This window comes from Anolis carolinensis, chromosome 3 (genome assembly GCF_035594765.1).
Source record: "Anolis carolinensis isolate JA03-04 chromosome 3, rAnoCar3.1.pri, whole genome shotgun sequence".
NCBI classification, from domain to species: domain Eukaryota; kingdom Metazoa; phylum Chordata; class Lepidosauria; order Squamata; family Dactyloidae; genus Anolis; species Anolis carolinensis.
Window position 1 is genome coordinate 249,981,688 of NC_085843.1, and position 21,513 is coordinate 250,003,200.

A 21,513-nucleotide genomic window follows, 5' to 3' on the forward strand; every position below is an offset into this window, starting at 1 on the left:
TAAGATTCTGTAGATTCTGTTTTTAACAATCTAATTCATGGCTTTCCAGAGAATTCCTCGAGGTGTCTATAAGTAATTAAAGGAAAATTATGCTTCAGTTTTTGAACCTGAAAGTAACTCTTGCTGTTTAGGTTTATAATGTCTTGATGTGTCCTTAGAAAATATTATTTGCTCTATTTATAATGACATTCCTTTACTACCTCTCTATAAACCCCTATTTGACAATGGATAGAAAGATGTCTGACTTGAGATGGATTCTCCCAGCCCTTGTGATAACATTGAGTACTGTTGGTACTGGTGGCTACTTGGTTGCCAAATCAGTGGGGTGGGGAATACCCTTCAGGTTCTTGTCTCAACTTCTAAGGAGCTATCCAAGGTGCTAAATCTATTTGGATGGTTAAGTTTGGCATCTTGGATAGCACCTCTTAACTTTTTGGTTAAAACCCAAGGTGGATTCAGTATCCCATTGGAAACCACAAGCACTCATTAGTAGAGTTCTAAAGTGGAGTTGGTCAAAGGGCATAATGTGGGCAGCCTAACTTGTTTCAGAAGACTGTGAAGATAAAGTAGGGGAGGCAAGCATGTATATTCCCTCCAGATTTTTTTAAAAAGGAAGCATAATTAAAAAAACAAGAAAGTCCTGCTCTTGGGTATTAATATCACTGGCGATAGCAGTGATTTGCTAGACAAAAGAGCATCGAGTAAATTGCTCTTTGAGACTTGAACATAAGGCCATCTGTGTTTGCTATTTTCAGGTGATCATGTATATCGGCCAAGTCTCGAAGGATCTCCTGAAGTGGCCTCGTCCTTGTTCCCCACCAGTTATCAAGCTAGAAGAAAGGACAACCGCTGAATATGGAATGCCATCCACTCATGCAATGGCAGCAACAGCCATCTCTTTCACTTTTGTTCTTGCATCCACTGATCAGTATAAGGTAGGGACAGTAAGAAGCAATGTGTAACCTTTCTAGAGCATTTGACACTTCCTGCCAAAACATTTAACTGGGTCTCAGCCTCTAGGGATTACTCCATGTGTTGTCTTCTTTTTCTTTACTGCCATCTCAGATCAATCTGCTCAGGAAATATTTCTAATTAGAAGCACTGGTGATTGCAGTAACTATGACTGCCAGGTGACCTGATCCAAATGTTGTTGTGTTGCTTATCACAAAGCTAGATGATTGCATCAAGGTTTTATCATTCCTAGAGATTGGACTGAATCCATGTGTACCTGGGTTGGATCAACATATACAAGTAATGGTTTTTTTAATTCAATAATTATTTTGATTTAGTCATCTAGATTTAGTTTCAAAGTAGATGGATTTGAGGCTGTGTTAGTCATGACTATTTTGTCCCTCCACATTTCCAGGTTCTGTTTTTGTGAATTTGATTATTAGCAGATTCAATTAATATGTTTTCTCTAGGAATCTCTAGGTCCTCTAGTTTAATCCCATGATCAACTTCCCCATTGAGTTACAGAGCAGAACCTAGATATTTCTAGAGAGAATAAATAATAATAAAACTTTATTTATACCCCGCCACCACTTCTCTAGACATCTGAACGTGTTTAAGCATCATTCTGTGATCAACTTCTGACACTGTACAACCTGGATATTTCTTGAGAGCTGTTCTCTCAAGTTTAAAAATATTTTTTATTTCATTTTTTCCCATTTTTAAGAGATTCTGTGTCCCTACCCCCTGTGAATGTAGATGCTAAGTTCGTCATGACTATTTTGTCCCATTGTTTTCAGTTCTATGAAATCTAGATCCCAGTCCTACATCGCATGGGTGTACAAAGATACTGTAATTGCTTTGGCTTCCAGTCCCTTCCTGAATTTGCCTTTTCTAATCATTGGACTCTTTCAGTGAACCTTTCACTTAAAGAGAGAGAACCCTGGAATGTGTGAGGCCAGTTTACACCAAAAGTGCACAACCCTTGCAGCCCTGAAGACCATATATGATGTCTCCTTGTAGTCAGCCATCCTGTCTTAAGAGATTGTTTTGGTAGTGATCTGGTTGTTGCTAATTTGAATATAGATGGAAAGAAAATCCAAAATATGTAAAACAATGAAAACTGGGTTTGGTGAGTATTGGAAAACCCTTGTGAAGAAAATCCTATATGGATGGGATTTTTTGAATAAAATTGTATTTCTGAGAAGAAAACATGTTTTCTCAATAGAAAACTATTTTTGTGTAGAAAAATTCTGTATAGTGAACACATGTCCTACACAGAAGATAATGCTGCCCCCCCTCCCCGAAACTTGTTTCATATATATACACAATAAGTCTAAAGCTGTGTGTAGTTTTTGAAAACTGGAATTTTCCATTATTTTCTTGCAGTGGGGGAAAATTGGTGAGATTGTGCATTCTTGTCTGTGATAACAAAATTTACAAAATTGTGCATTCCGAGCTCAGATTGGATACTCTATTTCAATGTGATGTTTTCATCTTGACTCCATTTCTTGTAAATAAGCCAAACACACAAGTCTAGAAAAAAAACTTCAATCACTACATAATCTCTATTCCTCTTTCTCTCTTTCCTTCAACTTTGATCACTGTGGGTCTTTACATTCAATAGGTTAGATCCAGATGTACTTATATTTAGATATCAGTGGACTTGGGTTAATTATGATTCCTGTAAGTCTTGTTGATTTCAATCAGTTTGCTTCTAGTATAAGTACAGAATCAAATACATAGAGGCACAGAATCATAAAGCTGAAGAAGACTACATGGGCCATCCAATCCAACTGCCTGCCATGCATCCTAATGTTTATTTTTGCAATGCTGGCATCTTCTCAATATTGAAGCCTGTAGTTTTCATCCTTTGCAAATAAATTATTTTAAGAGCAACATGAATACATCACTGTTACATATTTCATTCCAGGTTGAATTGAAATGATTATTTTAATTTGCAGAATTTCTAATCTCTCAGAATAGTTATGATGCTGAATTCTAGTTATAGCTGGTCTGTTGGTGCTTATGTAATTGTGTAAAGCATGTAATAACCAGTAATATTTTCCATCTACTTTTATGTTCACAGTTCCCCTTGATGCTGGGACTGATGGGGGCCTTTTTCTTTTCAACTCTGGTATGCCTCAGCAGAATTTACACAGGAATGCACACCGTGCTGGTAAGGTGATTTCCCATTCGACGGATGCACTCGCTGCTGTGTTGCCACTATATTGCTGTTCTTGGCCTGAAGCATACATATAAACCAATACACATGCAGTAATACACTAGCACTAAAAATCTCAACATACTCCATGTAATCTGTATCACATCCTGTATTCCAAGAACAGTCCTTTTACAGTCAGATCTTAACATACGATTGTTAATCTGGTCATCGTATGGAGCATTGTGGGAACTGTGGAGTCTGTGGGTTACATGCAGTTCTTTGGGGAACCCAGTGCCGCCCTGGGGACCACCCCCAACCTTATATGTTTATTTTGTGTATATGACGTCTTTGTGTTGTCAAAGGCTTTCATGGCCAGAATCATTGGGTTGCTGTAAGTTTTCCGGACTGTATGGCCAATTGGCCATGTTCCAGAAGCATTCTTTCCTGACAAGTAAAACATCAGGAAAGAATGCTTCTGGAACACGGCCATATAGCCCGGAAAACTCAGAGCAACCCTATGATGTCTGTTTAAGAAAGATAGCAGTCATTCCAGGGGTATATCTGCATTCACAGTAACGACAGTGTGATACTGCTTTAACTGTAATAGATCTGGCCTAAAGGATCTTGGGATTTGTACCTTTGTAACTTATAATATATAAAACTTTATTTCTATTCCGCACTATCTCCCCAAAGAGACTCAGGGCAGATTCCAACAAACAACTGCATACATTCAATGCCTTCAAAAAACAGATAAATATTGGCATAAAATCCCAACAAGACCCCACATATGAATACAGCATTAAAAACGTAACATCAAATTAAACCTAATATCAGTGAACTGAGTTTAACATCAATAACCTAACTTAGAATTCTCTGCTCTATTTACACCCTGCTATTATAGTATTAGAACTCCCTAACAAAACAAAACAAAACAAAACAAAACAAAACAAAACAAAACAAAGGCTTGTTTAAATTGAAATAATGGTTAAAAGGGAGACTATTACCAGTCTTGTCTTAACCAGTGATCCCATATGAGTCAGTAAAATTCTCTACATATTCGTTTCAGTACTCAGTGACAATAAAAGACTTATCTATATTCAGATTGACCTGGTCATGGTGACTTTCTAAATAGCAGGATTGTACGAAAAGACTTACAACTTTCTGTGCACAAGTATCTTCCACAACCTGGTGCCTTCCAGATGCATTGGGCTTTCAGTTCCACTTATCTCCAGCCTAATATATACTTGGTGGCTGGGGAGGTTTACACTATATTTTACATATAGCTCTGCCTGCAAGAGTTCTGATATCATAGGGTACTTTCCAAAAATGTTTGTCTAGTGTAGTTGGAGTGGCAGAATGAAACACTTAAAACCTTTTGCTTTTCTTCATAAACCAGTCTAACAGAACTGGTTTTGAGCTGCTCCCCAATTACCCAGACTCCAGCTATTAAAATTTCATCCTCCTTTGCCTGGATTGAACTAGGGAGAGGCAAAAGCTCCACCCTTTCTCCTGTCTTTATGGTGGTTTCCACCTTAATCCTTTCATGACTTCCTCATTGTGCAAAGTGAGTGAAGGAAAATGTAATCCTCTCTCAAGAAATGATGAAACTAAGATTATGGGTGGGCAAAGGTTTGTATTAACAGAGAAGTGTTTGAACTTGTTTTAAATGTTCTCCTGAAACTCTTTGCTTTCACAAATTAGTCATCACTTGTTTGCTGGGTGGGAGGGATATTGATAGTTTTCTTTATCCTTCAGGGACTAAAATCACTGAAGGAAGAGTTGTATGTGTGATATATAAATATACACAGTACATCTTAAATAGTATCTTCATTCTCTAAACCAGTGGTTCTCAACCTGTGGTCCCCAGATGTTTTGGCCTTCAACTCCCAGAAATCCTAACAGCTGGTAAACTGACTGGGATTTATGGGAGTTGTAGGCCAAAACACCTGGGGACCCAGAGGTTGAGAACCACTGCTCTAAATATACAAATAGAGGGGTACCGTTTGATCTTCCCAGATTCAAAATCCAAAATACTCCAAAACTGTCCACATGGGTGGCTCAAATTGTGACACTTTTGCTTTCTGATAATTCAGTGGACACGAACTTTGTTTTATGTAGAATTAATAAAACATTGTATATAAAATTACCTTTACGCTATGTGTGTAAGATGGATATGAAACATAATGGGATTTTATGTTTAGACTTGTGTCTCAGCTCCATTATATCTCATTATGTAAATGCAAGTATTGTAGAATCTGAAAAAAAAGTCTAAAATACAGAATGCTTCTGGTCCCAAGCATTTCAGATAAGGGACGCTCAATTTGTTTTCCCTACCTTTACAAAATCCTCTTCCCATCAATTCCAATGTTTGGAGGAGAGCACAAGGGGGAAGCATTTTAGCTCTCCATTTTGTCAAAGGTGTGGCTGAAATCTAGAGTACATATATGATTTGCATATTCTTGTGGCTCCTGCAATGAAATAATGTGCGGGTCTGTTGCGGGTGTGATAAGTCAAATTGCTTTTCCAAAATTTCTACTAAGCTGCTTTCATGGTATGTGTGAATGCTGGACTTCAGCTTTCAATCTGTCAGTGGAAGTAGCCTCTTTTAAGTAATTAGGTTGATGTATACTAAAGGCGTTCCATGCAGTCATGCCAGCCACATGACCTTGGAGGTGTCTACAGACAACGCCGGCTCTTCGGCTTAGAAATGGAGATTAGCACCAACCCCCAGAGTCGAACACGACTGGACTTAACGTCAGGGAAAACCTTTACCTTTTATACTAAAGGCACCAGATCCCATTTGATCTTGGGAGAAAAGCTGTGTCTTCTCTGATTAGGACTTAAATAGGAGATCGCCAATGAAGAAAGAGGAAGAAACTGGCAAAATTACCCTCTGAGGATTACTTGCCTATGAAAACCTGATGAAATTTATGGGTCACCATAAATCAACAACTTGAGAGCACACACACTCACATACATTTTAAATAGTAGTGCGATTCATTATAATTAAATTGGAGGGATTTGGGATAATTTTGTTTGTATAATACTCCATTTAACAAGAGATTATACATGTAATAATACTAAATGAAATAAAATTGATTCAAGTGTAAGTGGTGGCTGTACTTTCATTTGTATCACTCAGAAATATAATTTTTTAAAACAATAAAAAAATTCTGCCATTGCTCCTGTGCCAGTTGTCTATCTGTGTTGTAGCAGAGGTAAGAACATATTGCATATCCACTATCTTTTTCTTTTCTCCTGTATCTTTCCAGGATGTGATGGTTGGGAGTCTGGTCTCAGTGCTATTAACTGTCGTCATGTATCCTGTTTGGGACGTCATTGATCACCTGATGGTAACCAGCCCCTTGTGCCCTGTCTTCTGCATTGTTGTGCCCCTCGTCTTGTGTTACAACTATCCTAAACTAGACTACTACAGCCCTACTAGAGCAGACACCACCACGATTCTGGGAGCTGGAGCCGGAGCAATTATAGGATTCTGGATAAACCACCAATACATCTCAAATACTTTGACTGAAGCTGTTTCACACAGTGTTCCTTTTTTCACCAATGAGATTCTCCTGACAGCGCTTGCACAGTTTTTGGTGGGAATAGGCGTGGTGCTGGTCACACGGCAGATTATTAAAAATGTGACTCTGACATCATTGTGTTTTTGGTATGACGTTTCTATGGATGATTGTGGTGCTAAGCAGCAAGTAAACATAGAAGTGCCTTACAAATATATAACGTATTCTTCCATTGGCCTGAGTGCTACAGTGCTTGTACCACTACTGCATAGATTTTTAGGCTTATATTGAATGCTGTGCATTTTTTTAAGGAAATAGTTTGGATGATGGAATGCAGTAACAAAAAGTGTATAATGAAGAATAGAGATTTTAACAGAAAAGTGTGCAGCCTTTCTGTATAGCTCTAAAGCTTAGGTAATACTAGAAATCAGAAGGGCCGTTCTTGATGGTCTACCATTCTGTGGGGACATCATTAATTGCCTCTGCCTTCCTTCTCAGCTTTTGTGGTTTGATGAGCTTCCTAAACATAGTCAAACTTTCCACTTTGTAGTATTAGAAGGTGAGGTGTTAAAGGGGAGCTGGCTTTAACTGCTGCTCCACAAGAGCCGTAAGTTCTAAGTTCTTCCCCTTTACCAGTTGAACTCTGTATGTACCAGGGCCAGTCTGGTTTGTTATTGGTTGAACACAGCAGGCACAGTCCAGCTGTTCTCCAAGAATTTGCTATGATATAGTTGGTAGGAAGGTATGCATGGAACCCACTTTACAATATCTCAAGTAAGAAACAGACCCTATCTCTACTGACAACATAGCAGTATGGCTGCATAGAATCCAAGGGTACTCTGTAGGGTAGTGGTTCTCAACCTGAGGTCCCCAGGTGTTTTTGACTTACAACTCCCTGAAATCGCAGCCAGTTTGCCAGCTGTTAAGATTTCTGGGAGTTGAAGGCCAAAAACATCGGGATCCCAGGTGGAGAACCACTGCTGTAGGGGGACATATTCATATAAGTAGTGGCATTATTTATGTGGCGAAGAGAGCTGAACAGTTGCATCTGTATTCAACAAGAGGCTGATTTGACATTACCATGTAATGGTGCCCAGTGCCCATTGTGCAATGGTACCTACATGAGTGACTGTTGGGCATCATGCCCCAAACTGTATCAGTGGTTGTTGTGAATTTGGGATGCTCTGGCAGGTACCATTATGCATCTTCACAGTTCACTGCAACAGGGTGTCCTTGGGCCTCTGCAGCTTAGTTACTGATGCACTATTGACTGCAATGTTGAATCTTGGCCGGGAATGTCTGTGGAGTAACTATGGCTGAAAGCCCAATTATTAAGCAATGACCGTATTTCTTTAGTTGTAAAAAGCCATAGATTTCAGTACCACCCCCACCAACCAAAATACATAAGACATACCTGTGATTCTAAGATGCACCTCATTTTAGAATTGTTTTTATAAGAAAAAAATACAACTTTGAATTGAGGAAATGCACAGTATATCATTAAAATAACTCCCCAGCACCAAAACTATTTCAAATGCTAGTCACTTTGAGTCTCCTTGTGAGAAAGAAATACAAGGATACAAATATAGGATACAAATATTTTTACGGGGGATTTTAACGCCAGACTAGGCCCTTCACCTGTGGCCTTTGCGTCCTCTATAGGCCTACCCAGTGGGATACCCTGTTGGTCTTCCTGCGACACAAAGACCAATGCAGCAGGTGCAAAACTTTTATCACTAATCAGCAAATGCAGCCTGCTAATCCTAGGGGGCAACGGTCCTAACTTCAAATACCCCTACACATACCATGGGACACACACGAGTAGTGTACTTGATTTCATCTGCGTCTCTGTTGGAAAAGACTATCTCTTTTCACAAATTGAAGTTCTCCCCAGAGCTGATAGTGATCATCAACCAGTCAGTGTTAAGATCAAGGTACCATCAGACCTTAGATCTACTAATGAGCTAGATCACTGGATCACAAACACCGAGGTACGACTAAACAAAAGAATCAGGTGGCATAAGGTCAATACCGATGCGATAAACAAGTCCCTTAATTCCATAGACTTTGCACATTGGTCAGCCACAATTCAAGCCCCCTCATCCCATTGGACGGCAGTTAACTCAGCATTCGAGAATATATGTGACCAACTGAAAAACCATTTAACTGTGAATGCTACCCCATTAATTTCCAAAAGAAATAGAGCGGACTGGTTTGATACTGATTGCCTATCCATTAGGAAAAGACTTAAAAGCCTAATGAGAAAGGTGCAGGGGTCTCAGTCTAAGACTGAACATAACAATATGTTAGAACTGAGAAGGAAATATAAGCAAACCATTAGAGCGAAAAAGAAAAACCACTCAATTTCCATCTGGAACGAGTTAGAACTCGCAGCTAAAGGGAGGAACACAGTCCTCTTCTGGAACTCAGTAGCTGGACTTCTCAAAGAAAGGAAATATGCATTTGATGCCCCTATTCCTGCAGCAAACTGGGAGAACTACTACTCAGAACTGTTTGCCCCTTCACCCCTTCCAAAGAAATATATTACTCCTAATATAGAAAGCCCTGAGAATCTGCCAGACTGGACCCCGACTACTGCACAAGAAATAAAGGGTATAATCAAAAGCCTTAACAACAATAAAGCCCCCGGAGAAGACTTTTTACCACCAGAGTTATTTAAATCCAACCCTGACTGGTGGGCCCCCTTAATAGCAGGTCTATGTAATCACATAAATAACACTGCCAATATTCCTACAGGTTGGAAATTGGCAATAATTATCCCTATTTACAAAAAAGGGTGTAAAAAAGATCCAAAAAACTATAGACCTATCAGCCTAATAGATATAGTGGCCAAAATCTACTCTAAAGTGCTTCTTTCTAAATTAGAACTTTGGGAATATGAAAATAAAATCCTGCCAGAAGAACAAGCCGGCTTCAGATCAGGAAGATCCACCATGGATAACTGTTTTGTCATAAACCACCTAATTTATAAACATCTAAAAAAAAAGAGCAGACTTTATGTTGCTTTCATTGACTTAAAAGCAGCCTTTGACAGTATCAACAGAGAGCTCCTATGGCAAAAATTAACAGTACATGGTATAGACCGTAGACTACTACTCCTGGTCAAAAGTTTATACTCCAATAACCATATCCAGGTTAGAATGGGAATCAACGGTGCCTTGACAAAGAAAATAGATTCTTGCAAAGGTGTAAGACAAGGATGTTTATTGGCCCCTTTACTTTTCAACCTTTATATCAATGACCTGCCAGAGCACCTCAGCAGCCCCGAGGTCCACATGCCTAAAATAGGTAACAGACACATAAATACCCTTCTATACGCGGATGATATGGTTTTGATGTCTAGTACTCAAATAGGATTACGAAGACTATTGATTAAACTTAACACCTACGCCCACAAAAACGAGTTGACAATAAACAAATCCAAGTCAAAAATCATGGTTTTTGGAAAGCACCCATCTAGACACAAATGGGTTCTAGATGCAGAGTGTATAGAACAGGTGAGCTCTTTTACATACCTAGGCTTAGTATACTCAGAAACTGGCTCTTGGCTGGCACACTCCCAGTCTTGCGCGATCAAAACTAGGGCACGCTCCAATACACTGGCAAGATTGCTAACCCACAGATATCCTGGCTCTTTAACTCCAATAATCAAAGTTTATAAAGCAAAAATCCTCCCCATAATATTATACGGAGCAGAAATCTGGGGCCTAACCAGATTATCAATATTGGAACAAACACAATCAAAATTTTTAAGACAGATCCTTGGCGTTGACACTAAGACCACCGCTGCTGCAGTCAGAGCAGAGTTAGAAATATATTCTATTGAAGGACTTGCCAAAATCAGGGCCTTTAATTACTGGGCTAAAATAAAAAATCTCGAAAATAACAGACTCCCAAAATTGTGCTTCTTAGAACAATCTAATGGCCAAAACCAGGATTCATGGGCAGAACAACTAACTAGGTATCTTCACATCTGTGGATTACAAATTACTTCCTTAGGCCAGAATAGGGAGGCTGAAAGAAGGACAGTAACCCAAAGGATCCTAGATATTGAAGCCCAGAAAGACATAGCCACCCTGTCAAACACAGGATCTCTGAAGTGGTTAGGACGTTTTAAACATAATTTCCAGCGGGCGTTATACCTAAAAGCAGATATGCCACGACATCTAAGAATCGCGTTCACCAGGGCAAGATTCGAACAAAGGGAGTCCATGGAGAGACATGGCAGATTCAACCACATCCCATATGGAGAAAGATTATGTATTTGTGGCGCCCCTGAAGTCGAAAATTTGAACCACACTTTGCATAATTGTAACTTATACGAAAAAGAAAGGAAACAATACTTATGGCCTTTTATTTGTAATAAAACAAGCTGGGACATAGCAGCCAAAACTACATTTTTATTGGCCGGTTATAACCCCATTGTGACAACAAAAGTGGCCCTGTATTTGCTTAAAGCTGCTAAAAGGAGATCGGAGTACATAGATCAGATTGGGGTGCAGTGTAGGGGTGATGAGGATAGTTGATGCATACATCTATGGCTAAGCTACTTTGGCACCAAGCTGGCAAATACCTGTATATTTTTATTTTATTTTAAGTGTACCAGATGTATGTTGTATTTCATGTTTGTATTGTCTGTGCTTGATAAGGCCAACTGGCTAATCAATAAATTGTTGTTGTTGTTGTTGTTGATACAAATATAAAATAAATAAAGCAAAATAATGGGAGGGAAAAGCCATAGTCACTTTTGGTCAATCCAAGAACACTTTTTTGGCTGATTTTTTTGGCCAAAGTACAGTAGTACATGGAAGCCAGCAGAAGTGGGACACTGGCCACAGTCTCAGGGATATCCAGCAAAGAGGGCTATCAGTTTTAACTTCTCGGTGTTAAAATCCTTTCCAACTTGCGACGGTAGTTGTGCTAATAAGTGATGTCATGCCTAGGTTGTCTGAAGGTGACATTTTTCTATGGCAGAGGTTTATATTGTTTTTCCAAGATGAACCAGCATCTTGGCTTGGGTCTTGTGCAAAGCAGGCTTTTGAATCAAATTGCTGATCTGGGCTTGAATTCTCTCAGACGAAGCATTCTACTACTTTTAGCTTTAATATATTCTGTCAACAGATGTAACATAATTCAGCAGCTTGACAGTTCTTAAACTCAGTGTTGGAAGACGTTTTTCATACATAGACAAAATATTTAGCTTCTAAAGCTTTGCTGTGGTACAATTTTCAGACACTGGTATCACAAAGTAAGGTACATCTCCTTTAAATTGCTCAGACTGTTAAAAGTTATGATTTATAGGTGACTGAGAAATAAAGCACAACAGCAAATGTGGCTATACTGTAGATGTAAAGTTTTTGTTTGCTTGTTAATGCTAGATCTTTGTATCCTTATCACGAGTCATTTCTGAACAAACTGATGGTTCCCTTTGCAGATGAAGGCTTTAAACAAGAACTCGGAAACATGGTAGCATTTTTCTTTTTGATAGCTTTTTAGAAGGCTTCTCTGTAGTTAAGCTTCAGAATAGTCAACTCAAGTTTTAAAAATACAAAAGGGCACTGTTGTTCTAAGCATATTGCTAAATTGCTACAAGGTTGCAGCTTTTCATAGATTATTTCTATAAGGAAGTAAACATAGCACCATTTAAAATCAAATGCTGTTTCAGCATTATGAATTAGCTGGTGTCTCGATATTGATGTAATTTTAACAACATCCCCTCAAAACCCAAATCCCTATACCTCATGGCTGCTTAAGAAGGGAGAAACTTCAGTATTACACTAGGTTGTAGTTTAATAAACAGTAAATGAATTTCTATTCCCTAACCTTTTGATATCTACCATGGTTTGGATAAGGCATATGATATGTAATGAATGGGTTGCATGAAGGGCATAAATCCTGAAACCCATGAAGTTCTCATGTCAAAACAGAAAGTCCTCAGGGGCAGAAATGGACAATACAAGGAAAGCCAACACTATGGTCTATTTGTGACGTTATTGTATGGGTACTGGAGGAGGGAGGCCAGGGAATAGGAAATGCACACGGTCCCCATCCTATTTCTGCCACTCCTTCCCAATCAGTACCAAAATGGCAGAAGGTGGCATATGCATGGAAGACATTAAGAACTCCCTCCCATCTGCCACCCAGTCTTTTCTTGTAAGTCCTTCATCTTAGAAAATGTTTGCACACAAATTATGTTGGGTTCAGTCTCAGGAAAATATATCGCAAATAGATTTCTTAACTGTCTGTCAGAACTTGGATCTGGGTTTAGCTTTAACTTTCATTATTTGCAAAATTGTTTTCACGCAATGCACCAATCTCATTTTGTTTCGTGCACATTCATGCAAGTTCACATTTATAAACAACCACCTGGAAAACTTCTATTTTTGTATCGTTTAACTTTAAGTTGTCAAATATGTAAATTGTATTCTACCTCTACCATTATTTAAATTTTAAATATTTGCAAAACTCTTTTTATTAAAGCTTATTTTGTCATCTGTCTGTGTGTGTATATTTATTGTTGTGAGCCAAATGCAGCTTTCTCTAATATTTTCATGCAAATTATGTTAATGCAGATATTGGAATCAGTATTTCACAGTCAGCACTCAACTGACTCAACTCAGCACTAACTGCTTGAAAACAACAAATAAGACTAGCCTTCAGCATTGGAGCCTTGTGCTTTTAGTTTGTGATAGGCAAAGTGTGTGTCCCTCCAGATGCTGTTGGACTACAACCCCCCGTCAGTCATAGCTATCTCTCTTTCCTCTGAAATCACATAGTGTGTATGTAAATGGCTTCACAAATGCTATAAACAATACAAGTGCTACTCCATTACTCCATTCTCATTGTTGAGTTCTTACTTGCGGATTTAATCTGCATTTAGTGTATACTTCAACTCAGAATCTCAAAGCAACAGGGCAAATTGTATACATCAACTGTGATCGTGCATCTTGAGAATAGCTTGTTAGATAATGTACTTACAATATTAATAAATATAATTTTGTAGCAGAAGAATTATTCCATGTTTGCATATGTTTGATTCTCTTCTTTTAACTGCAAAGACCCAGTACTTGCATATGTGTTGGGCCTTTTAATAACAGACATAATGCTGGTCTCTTTCAGAGGAAGTAAATAAATATGTAGAGACCAGCATTATGTCTGTTATTAAAAGTCCCAACACATATGCGAGTACTGGGTCTTTCTCCTGTTTTTAATGGCCCTGCAGCAAAGGCTTCTTCTAGCAGGTCTAGATACTGATGATTTCACCACATTCTCCATTGGCGCATATTTACAGACATAGGTAAATACAGGCCCTTTTTGCTTTTATTTTGCTCCCTTATTTTACAATAAAAATGGCTGACATGCAGCTATACACACTGTAGGAAGTGACTAACAAAATTACTCTAATTTGGAAGGAATATATCTCTACCCTGACCTCTTCCAACAACTGAAGAGTTTATAGAAACCTGAGAGAGGGAAAACTCATTTCTGTTAACATTTGTTTGACTTTTTAACAATACATTTCTTAATTCATGCAGTAAGAAAAAGATTGTAATTCCATTTAGACAACTGCTGAAACACGGAGTTTCTATTTTGATGGCTGCAGCTTCATTGCACCCAAGAAACATTTTATCAAAGGCCAAGAGAAGATTGATCCAATCCATTTAAAGGTAGGGATGAATATTTGATGTAGCAAGTGGTTACTGTGAATGCAAAATGATGTTGCTGTCAGGATTTCACACGAAAGGTTCAATTGTAATTTCAAGAACAGAGCAGGGCATAGTGAGCTCAAATTTGGTGATAACATCCGGGTGAAGGACTCCTAGGTTCCCAATACTCCGCCCTTTGGCAAAGATTTCAGCACAGCGGCCAGGGAAAAATGCAGGGTCTGAAAGAAAAGAGAGGGGAAAAATAATGACTGTGCCTCATAGAAAACACAGGACGACTATCAAGAACAAATGTTATTGTGTTATACCATGTTTTGCTAAAAAAAATTAAAATGGGCTCTCATTTTGTAGCATTAGCAGAATGGGACTTTTGTTGGCATAAAAAATAGCTATGCCCAGGTTTTGCCTGCAGCCCAAACTCTGGGTAGATAAGGAACAGACATTACAATACAGCAGTGATGCAGTGCAGCTGCTGCATATATTGTAAAACAAAACAATGCTTTCTGGATTGATGATGATTAGAACAATAAAGCTTCTGGTTGTCAGGCAGCCAATTCTTTGATGGAGCCCACTGCAGCTAAAATGCTCCTCTTTGCACTAATACCCCAGTTGTCTAAATTCTCTCATTTCTCCGTTCAAATCTTCTGAAACTATAACAAAACTAGTCAATCTATGCTTATTTTGATCATGACAAAGTCATCACACAGGAACTTTCCCATGTAAATCTGATGTAGCTACATTTTCATATAGGCACAGATCCAACACTTGGAGTGAGGGCAATTCTTAAGAAAACTATGACTTATGCTAATGCTCATACGTCTGCTCCCGCCCTCAAATATAATTGCTGTTTCATAGGAATGAATAACTATGCAGACACTGTGTGAAAGTTATCTAGAGATTGTACACTGCAAAGGAAGAAAAAGGATGATGGGTGAACACTATACTTGGGGTATGTAAAAATGTGAAAAATCTAGAGTATTACCAAATAATAACTTTATAATAATAATGATTTTATTTTTATACCCCGCCTCCATCTCCCCGAAGGGACTTAGGGCGGCTTACATGGGGTCAAGCCCAGACAAAACAATAACAGTATTAAACACATCAAATGAAGAAAAGATATGCACAGTTATAAAAATTTTAAACATTAACATATAAAGATAAAATACCAAACTTAATAAAACATGATTTAAACACAGAAAAATCATAAAAACAGACTGAATAAAGTGTGCCATGTGAATTTTGTAAACACGAGGTAGATGATAAAGTGCTGCAAATTCGTGAGAGAGCAACTTGGGATGGGAATGGACCCTGTGGCTGTATAAAATTAACAAGGCAAGAAAAGTGCAACCGGTGAGGAAATGGTCACAGATATAATAAGATAATAAGAAATACAATATTTATCATGGAGCTGGGCAATCCTTATCCAAAGGCCTGTGTGAAGAGCCAGATTTTCAAGCTCTTGCTAAATGCTACCAGGATGGGGGCTTGCCTAATCTCCCTGGGGAGCGAGTTCCAGAGCCGGGGGGCTACCACGGAGAAGGCCCTCTCTCTCGTCCCCACCAACCATGCTTGTGAGGGAGGCGGAAGCGAGAGAAGGGCCTCCCCAACGAACGAAGAGTTCGTGCAGATTCATAGAGGGAAATGCGGTCCCGAAGGTAGGTGGGTTCCGAACTGTTCACGGCTTTGTAGGTGATCACCTGAACCTTGAATTGGGTCCGGAAGGTGAACAGCAGCCAATAGGGCTCCTTAAACAGGGGGATAGACCGTTCCCTATAGTTAGCTCCAGTTAGAAGCATGGCTGCTGAGTGTTGGGACTAGTTGGAGTTTCTGGGCCATCTTCAAGGGCAGCCCCACGTAGAGTGCATTGCAATAATCCAGTCTAGAGGTAACTAAGGCATGGACTACCATGGAAAAGAGTAGTAGAGTTGGGTGTCATCTGTGTAGAGGTGGCACCGAACTCCAAAACTCCAGATGACCTCTCCCAGCGGTTTCATGTAGATGTTGAAAAGCATGGGGGACAGAATAGAACCTTGCAGGACCCCACAGGTCAATGGCCAGGGGTCTGAGCAGGTGTCCCCCAGCTTCACCAACTGGGAATGGCCCTCCAAGAAGGACTGGCAGCCTTCCTGGCTGCCCGCAAAGCCACGGAGTAGGCCTTAATAGCGGTTCTAGCCCATGCTCGATCAGAGACGCTGCGGATTTTCCACCAGTAGCACTCTAGTCTCCTTCCCAAGCGCTTCATCACTGCCAGCTCCTCCGAGAACCAGGGAGCTGAAGTGACTCTTCGCAATGAGAGGGGACGTTCAGGAGCGATCATGTCTATAGCCCTGGTCATCTCGCTGTTACAGCAATTCACCAAGGCAGCGACAGGATCGTCAGCCTCCATGACAGGAAGATCCCGAAGAAACTTCAGGAATCCGTCTGGATCCATAAGTCTCCTGGGGCGGACCATCTTAATGGGTCAACCACCCCTGTGGAGCTTCGAGGTCACGGTAAGTCTTAAACTGATCAGGTGGTGGTCGGACCATGACAATGGAAGAATGTTTTGCTCTTCCACGCTGACCTCACCATCTGCCGCAACGAAAACCAAGTCAAGTGTGTGTCCAGCTTGATGAGTGGAACCAGATATCACTTGGGACAGCCCCACGGTTGTCATGGCGACAATGAAATCTTGAGCCGCACCTGTTGAGGCGGCCTCAACGTGAATGTTAAGGACCCCCAGCACTACCAGTCACTGGAAGTCCAACGCCACACCAAAGATCACCTCTGCTAGCTCGGACAGGGAGACTGCAGTGTCGCGGGGTGGACGGTACACTAGTAGAATCCCCAAGATGTCCCGGGTTCCGACCTTAAGATGGACACGCTCAAAACCTGAAAATTGCGGGAAAGCGCATCTGACCAGGGAGATGGACTGCTGAAAGACCACCGCAACCCCACCTCACCCCCCCCCCCGGATCTGGCCTGCTGATTCACCCCAAAACCTAGAGGACACAGCTGGGCAAGAATAACCTCAGAGGTGGTTGTTACCTCTCAGAATTCCTAACAAAGAAACAAGCAACACATGTTAACTGTGAATAATTCTCCCAATGCATTTTTCTTGCAATGAAAGTTGTGGCAGTGAATCTAACCCTTTCTCCTGAACTCTCCAACTCTTAAGTACTGCCCGGTTTAATCATGGTTTGGCTTTGAGCTGAACATAGCCCATTCTGCTGCTATGTAAATATTAGCAGCAACATTAGCCAGGGACCAGCCCAACAGAACACTACAGGTGGAAAAGGTACGATGTTTCAGCTTAAACCACTTTCTATTTTTGCTTAACTATTATTCTCCACAAGCATATGTCGTGTTGGTTGGGGCTGATGAAAGCTAAACTCACCCAAAATATGTAGATTTCAGATTCCCCATTCCCAATCCATTGGCTCGAGTCCCTGGAAGCAAAGACGTGGACTACTTCATGACTCTCTAAATGTATTCATATATTTAATCCTGGTCAGGATTCTATTTAAAGTACTTCATTACAGTTCAGAGACATTCTAAGCTTCTCCATTACTTTCCTCCTCAGTTGCAAGGTATGCTTTGTCTCAAAACAAAAGGGTTATCATAACCAACCACTCATATATTTTTTGTAAAGGTCCCAAGTGTTAGTTGGTTTAACAAGAGCCATATTATAGCTCATATTGATTCATTTTCAGACTACTCACTTTTGTAACAACACAAAGTCACGCACAGCCCCAGCTATTTTAAAAAGGCATCTCTGTATCAGATAATCTTCAATAAAAATTCATAAAGCGCAGGGCTGCTGAAGTCATTGGTTTCAGACACAGTTGAATTAATGCAAAAAGTCCAAGTTACATACTTTAAAAAAGCTATTAGCAAAAGCCTCCATGACATATCCCAAAGTGGCTCAGAAATTATCTCACAGGAGCTGGAAACCATATCTTAACTACATAGTTCTGGAAACACCATACTTCAAGAAGCTGTGTTACAGCAACATGTGTCCATTTCACTCCAATTTAGGGAAACTGCTACAGGAGAGATCTCTATTGAAAATCAAATCCAACTCTTAGCTGCATTTCAAATACTGCATTGCCAGAATCCTACTGTGTGAAGCCAGATTTGTAAAAGGAATGAGAGAAGGCTATAGAAAGACAGCTGGAAACATACCACCCCAAATATTTTCTGTAAAAGGGAGGCAGAGGTTCTTTTCAAAAACATTTCCCTATCAAAGTTTAGCTACAGAAACCAAAACCAAAAAAAAGAGTATTCTACAAAATCTTCCCAGACATTTACCACTTGAGACAAAGGAATCTGAATATAAACTATAAAGTGTGACAGTGTTCTATGTCAAAAACTCAGGAAAGATAGCTTGGCAGTAAGAATAATTCTGGGCTATCTCTTCCTCCATGAAACAAAAGGTACACATACAAAATGATTGCTTGATTGCAAGAATGTTTTGGCTGAAGAAAATTGCTACAGCTCAATACAACTAAACAACTAAAGTACAAAGTGTCTTAAGCAAATATATGGAATTCACTCCTGAAAATTATTTATATAGTCACCCATCTCATTATCTTGGCAACTTACAAAGAATGAAAATAAAGCAAGTACACATAATATAGTTTCCAAGGTCAGAAGGGGGGGGTATAAATCTAATAAATAAATAAGTAAAATATAGCACAGCTTGGATCAAAACCAGAATGGCCGTATCTACATTATTAATTCATTAGTGGCCAGGTATCATTCATCTTATATAGATTTCATTTTCAAATACAAACTTGAAACTGCCTTGCGAGGGAGAAAGGAACATAGGTCCAATTCAGCTCATTCACCTACTGACAAGTCTTAGTTCTTCCAAGAGTACCTAGAACAGCATTAAGAATAATATACTAGGACAAATCCTCATTTCCTCAAGTGTTTCAAACACTTGATCAATTGGATTTACTATTATTTAAATGTGAAAGGACTACACTTCATCTCTATCAGCTCGGATCAGCTAATGTTGTTTCTTAAAAACAAAGATAACCATGCTGGTTCATGATTAAAAACCCACATTTGAGCAATGCCTTTATTGGGATCAAACAAAATGTCACAATAGTGTGGAAGTTTTCAAGTTCTCTGGAACAGAGATTCTTATACTGTGGGTCCTGATCCCAAATAATAATAACAATAACAACAACAACAACAACAACAACAACTTTATTCTTATACCCCGCCCCATCTCCCCGAAGGGACTTGGAGCGGCTTACATGGGGCCATGCCCGGACATAACAATATAAAAGCGAACAATGCAATAAAACAAACAATCAACGAAACAACAATATTGATAAAAACAGTCATAAAAAGTCAGCATACAAGATAGATATTTAAAAACCTGAGTATTTACGAAGGTGCAAAATATGTTGAGGTCATCAGGGAGCTGGCGTAGTCATTAAAGTGCTAAGTGTGATACTGAGAAGGCATACCTATGGGTCTATGCTCAGTGGGCAAATAGGTTGAACCTACAAGGGTCAATCATCAAAGGCCTTCTGGAAGAGCCAGGTTTTCAGGCTCCTCCAAAAACAGAGGAGGGTAGGGGCCTGTCTGATCTCCCTGGGGAGTGAGTTCCAAAGCCGGGGGGCCACGACGGAGAAGGGGTCCCCTTAGCTCAGTGTTGGGATCGGAAAAGGCTTCCTCCCCCATCCACCTCCAGTAGGAACAGGCATGGCAGTGGCCCCTGCTGCTATGAAAGGGAAGAGAAACAGACCCATCCTGGCAGCCAGTCATGTGGAGGGAAGTAACCATTTGGCAATGGAGGAAGAATGAAAAAAGGCAATGGATATATGTAAGGGTGAAGAAAGAGGAGAGCCTCTCCAGGCATTTATTGGTTTTCCTTTTCCCCAATCAAACCCTGATATATTTGTTCTGTATTGTTTTAAGGTTTTCACCTGAATCTTCCTGCAAGAGTTTGGCTTGCAAAAGGATGGGCCGTCTGCATCCACAAATTCTACCATCCACAAATTGAATATCTATATCTATCTCAAACCTTGACTTTTTATATAAAGAACATCATTTTACTATATATCCTTATCTATCATGGGATTTGAGCATTCATGGGTTTTGTTATCCACTGTGGATTCTGGAACCAAAGCCCAACAGATACTATTTTTTACTTAAGAGGTTTGATTTGTATGTACCTAGAAGATAGCCATGCTCTAATTGTTATTGCTATGGTACAACTGGATCTCCATATCCACAAATTTAACCATCCAATATTCAAAAGAAGTTTAATTTGTATACCTATTTCATATACTCAGACACCCAGGGTTACATTAAAAAATAGGGCAAAAAAGTTGAAAAGGTTTAAGAATCCCTGCTCTAGAACACTTCATCAGTTCTACCAAAAATTAAAAAATTAAGTGTCAAGAAACATTCAAAAATTAGACCGGATATTGGTGACAATCACGAGTCAATGCTCACCCAGAAAAATACTGTTGACTGAACAAAGGGTATAAATACCTTAAAGGCACCAGATGTCATCTAACCTTGGAAGCTAAACAGGGTGAACCCTAGTTAGTACTTGAATGAAATACTTCCAACAAACCTCAGGTACTGTGGCTTATTTCAGGGGAAGACCCTGGCAATATTACCTCTGCTTATTCACTGCCTAAGAGACTACTAGGAAATTCATGGCATTGCCATGAGTACAGGCAACATGAAGTCACATATGTATGCACACACAACCAAACACAATCAATGGTCAGTGTGCAAGTATGGGGTTTCACTTAGCAATATATCCTGTTTAAACCACCCCTTTAAAAAAAAAGCATAGTTGGTTTCCATCTCTGAAAGATACAAAGGCTAAAGGAACTTGAAAATATATCCCTTGCTTTGGGCAAAACATTCAAACTCTGTAATCAGGATGAAAGAGAAATTCATTCTTTTAGTGTATGAACACATGAACATACCCCATAAACATGTGCAAATATCATTTAAATTCAAGAATGTTATAAAGTTCAGTGGGATTTCCATATCCACAAATTAAACCATCCATGTCTTAAAAATATTACATTTTTAAAATAAAAATACGAAAATCAAACACTGATTTAGCTATTTTATATAAGGGACAACATTTTACTACACCATTATATACAATGAGACTTAATTCCTTGGGGGGGGGGGGGAGAGGTAGAACTAAATTCCAGAAAACACC

The 21,513-nt window shown here is 39.5% G+C and overlaps 2 protein-coding genes across 4 annotated transcripts in view; one reads left to right on the forward strand and one right to left on the reverse strand.

Moving 5' to 3' along the window:
- The window catches only part of sgpp2 (sphingosine-1-phosphate phosphatase 2), a 50,920-nt gene extending 37,765 nt beyond the window's left edge, over positions 1–13,155 (forward strand). For both annotated transcript variants that reach the window (XM_003218300.4, XM_016992102.2), the window contains exons 3-5: positions 756–935; positions 3,038–3,127; positions 6,385–13,155. In XM_003218300.4, coding sequence (XP_003218348.3) covers positions 756–935; positions 3,038–3,127; positions 6,385–6,927 — 813 coding nt within the window. In that variant the 3' untranslated portion in view covers positions 6,928–13,155. The remainder of the gene's footprint in view (positions 1–755; positions 936–3,037; positions 3,128–6,384) is intronic.
- Positions 1–21,513, reverse strand: part of farsb (phenylalanyl-tRNA synthetase subunit beta) — a 57,435-nt gene that overhangs the window by 1,572 nt on the left and 34,350 nt on the right. The window contains exon 17 of one of the 2 annotated variants that reach the window (XM_003218268.4): positions 13,960–14,542. The exons of the other annotated variant lie outside the window; for it this stretch is intronic. Within the exon in view, the coding sequence (XP_003218316.1) occupies positions 14,391–14,542 (152 nt within the window). The 3' untranslated portion in view covers positions 13,960–14,390. Of the gene's footprint in view, positions 1–13,959; positions 14,543–21,513 lie in introns of those variants that run through there. 2 annotated transcript variants of the gene reach the window in all.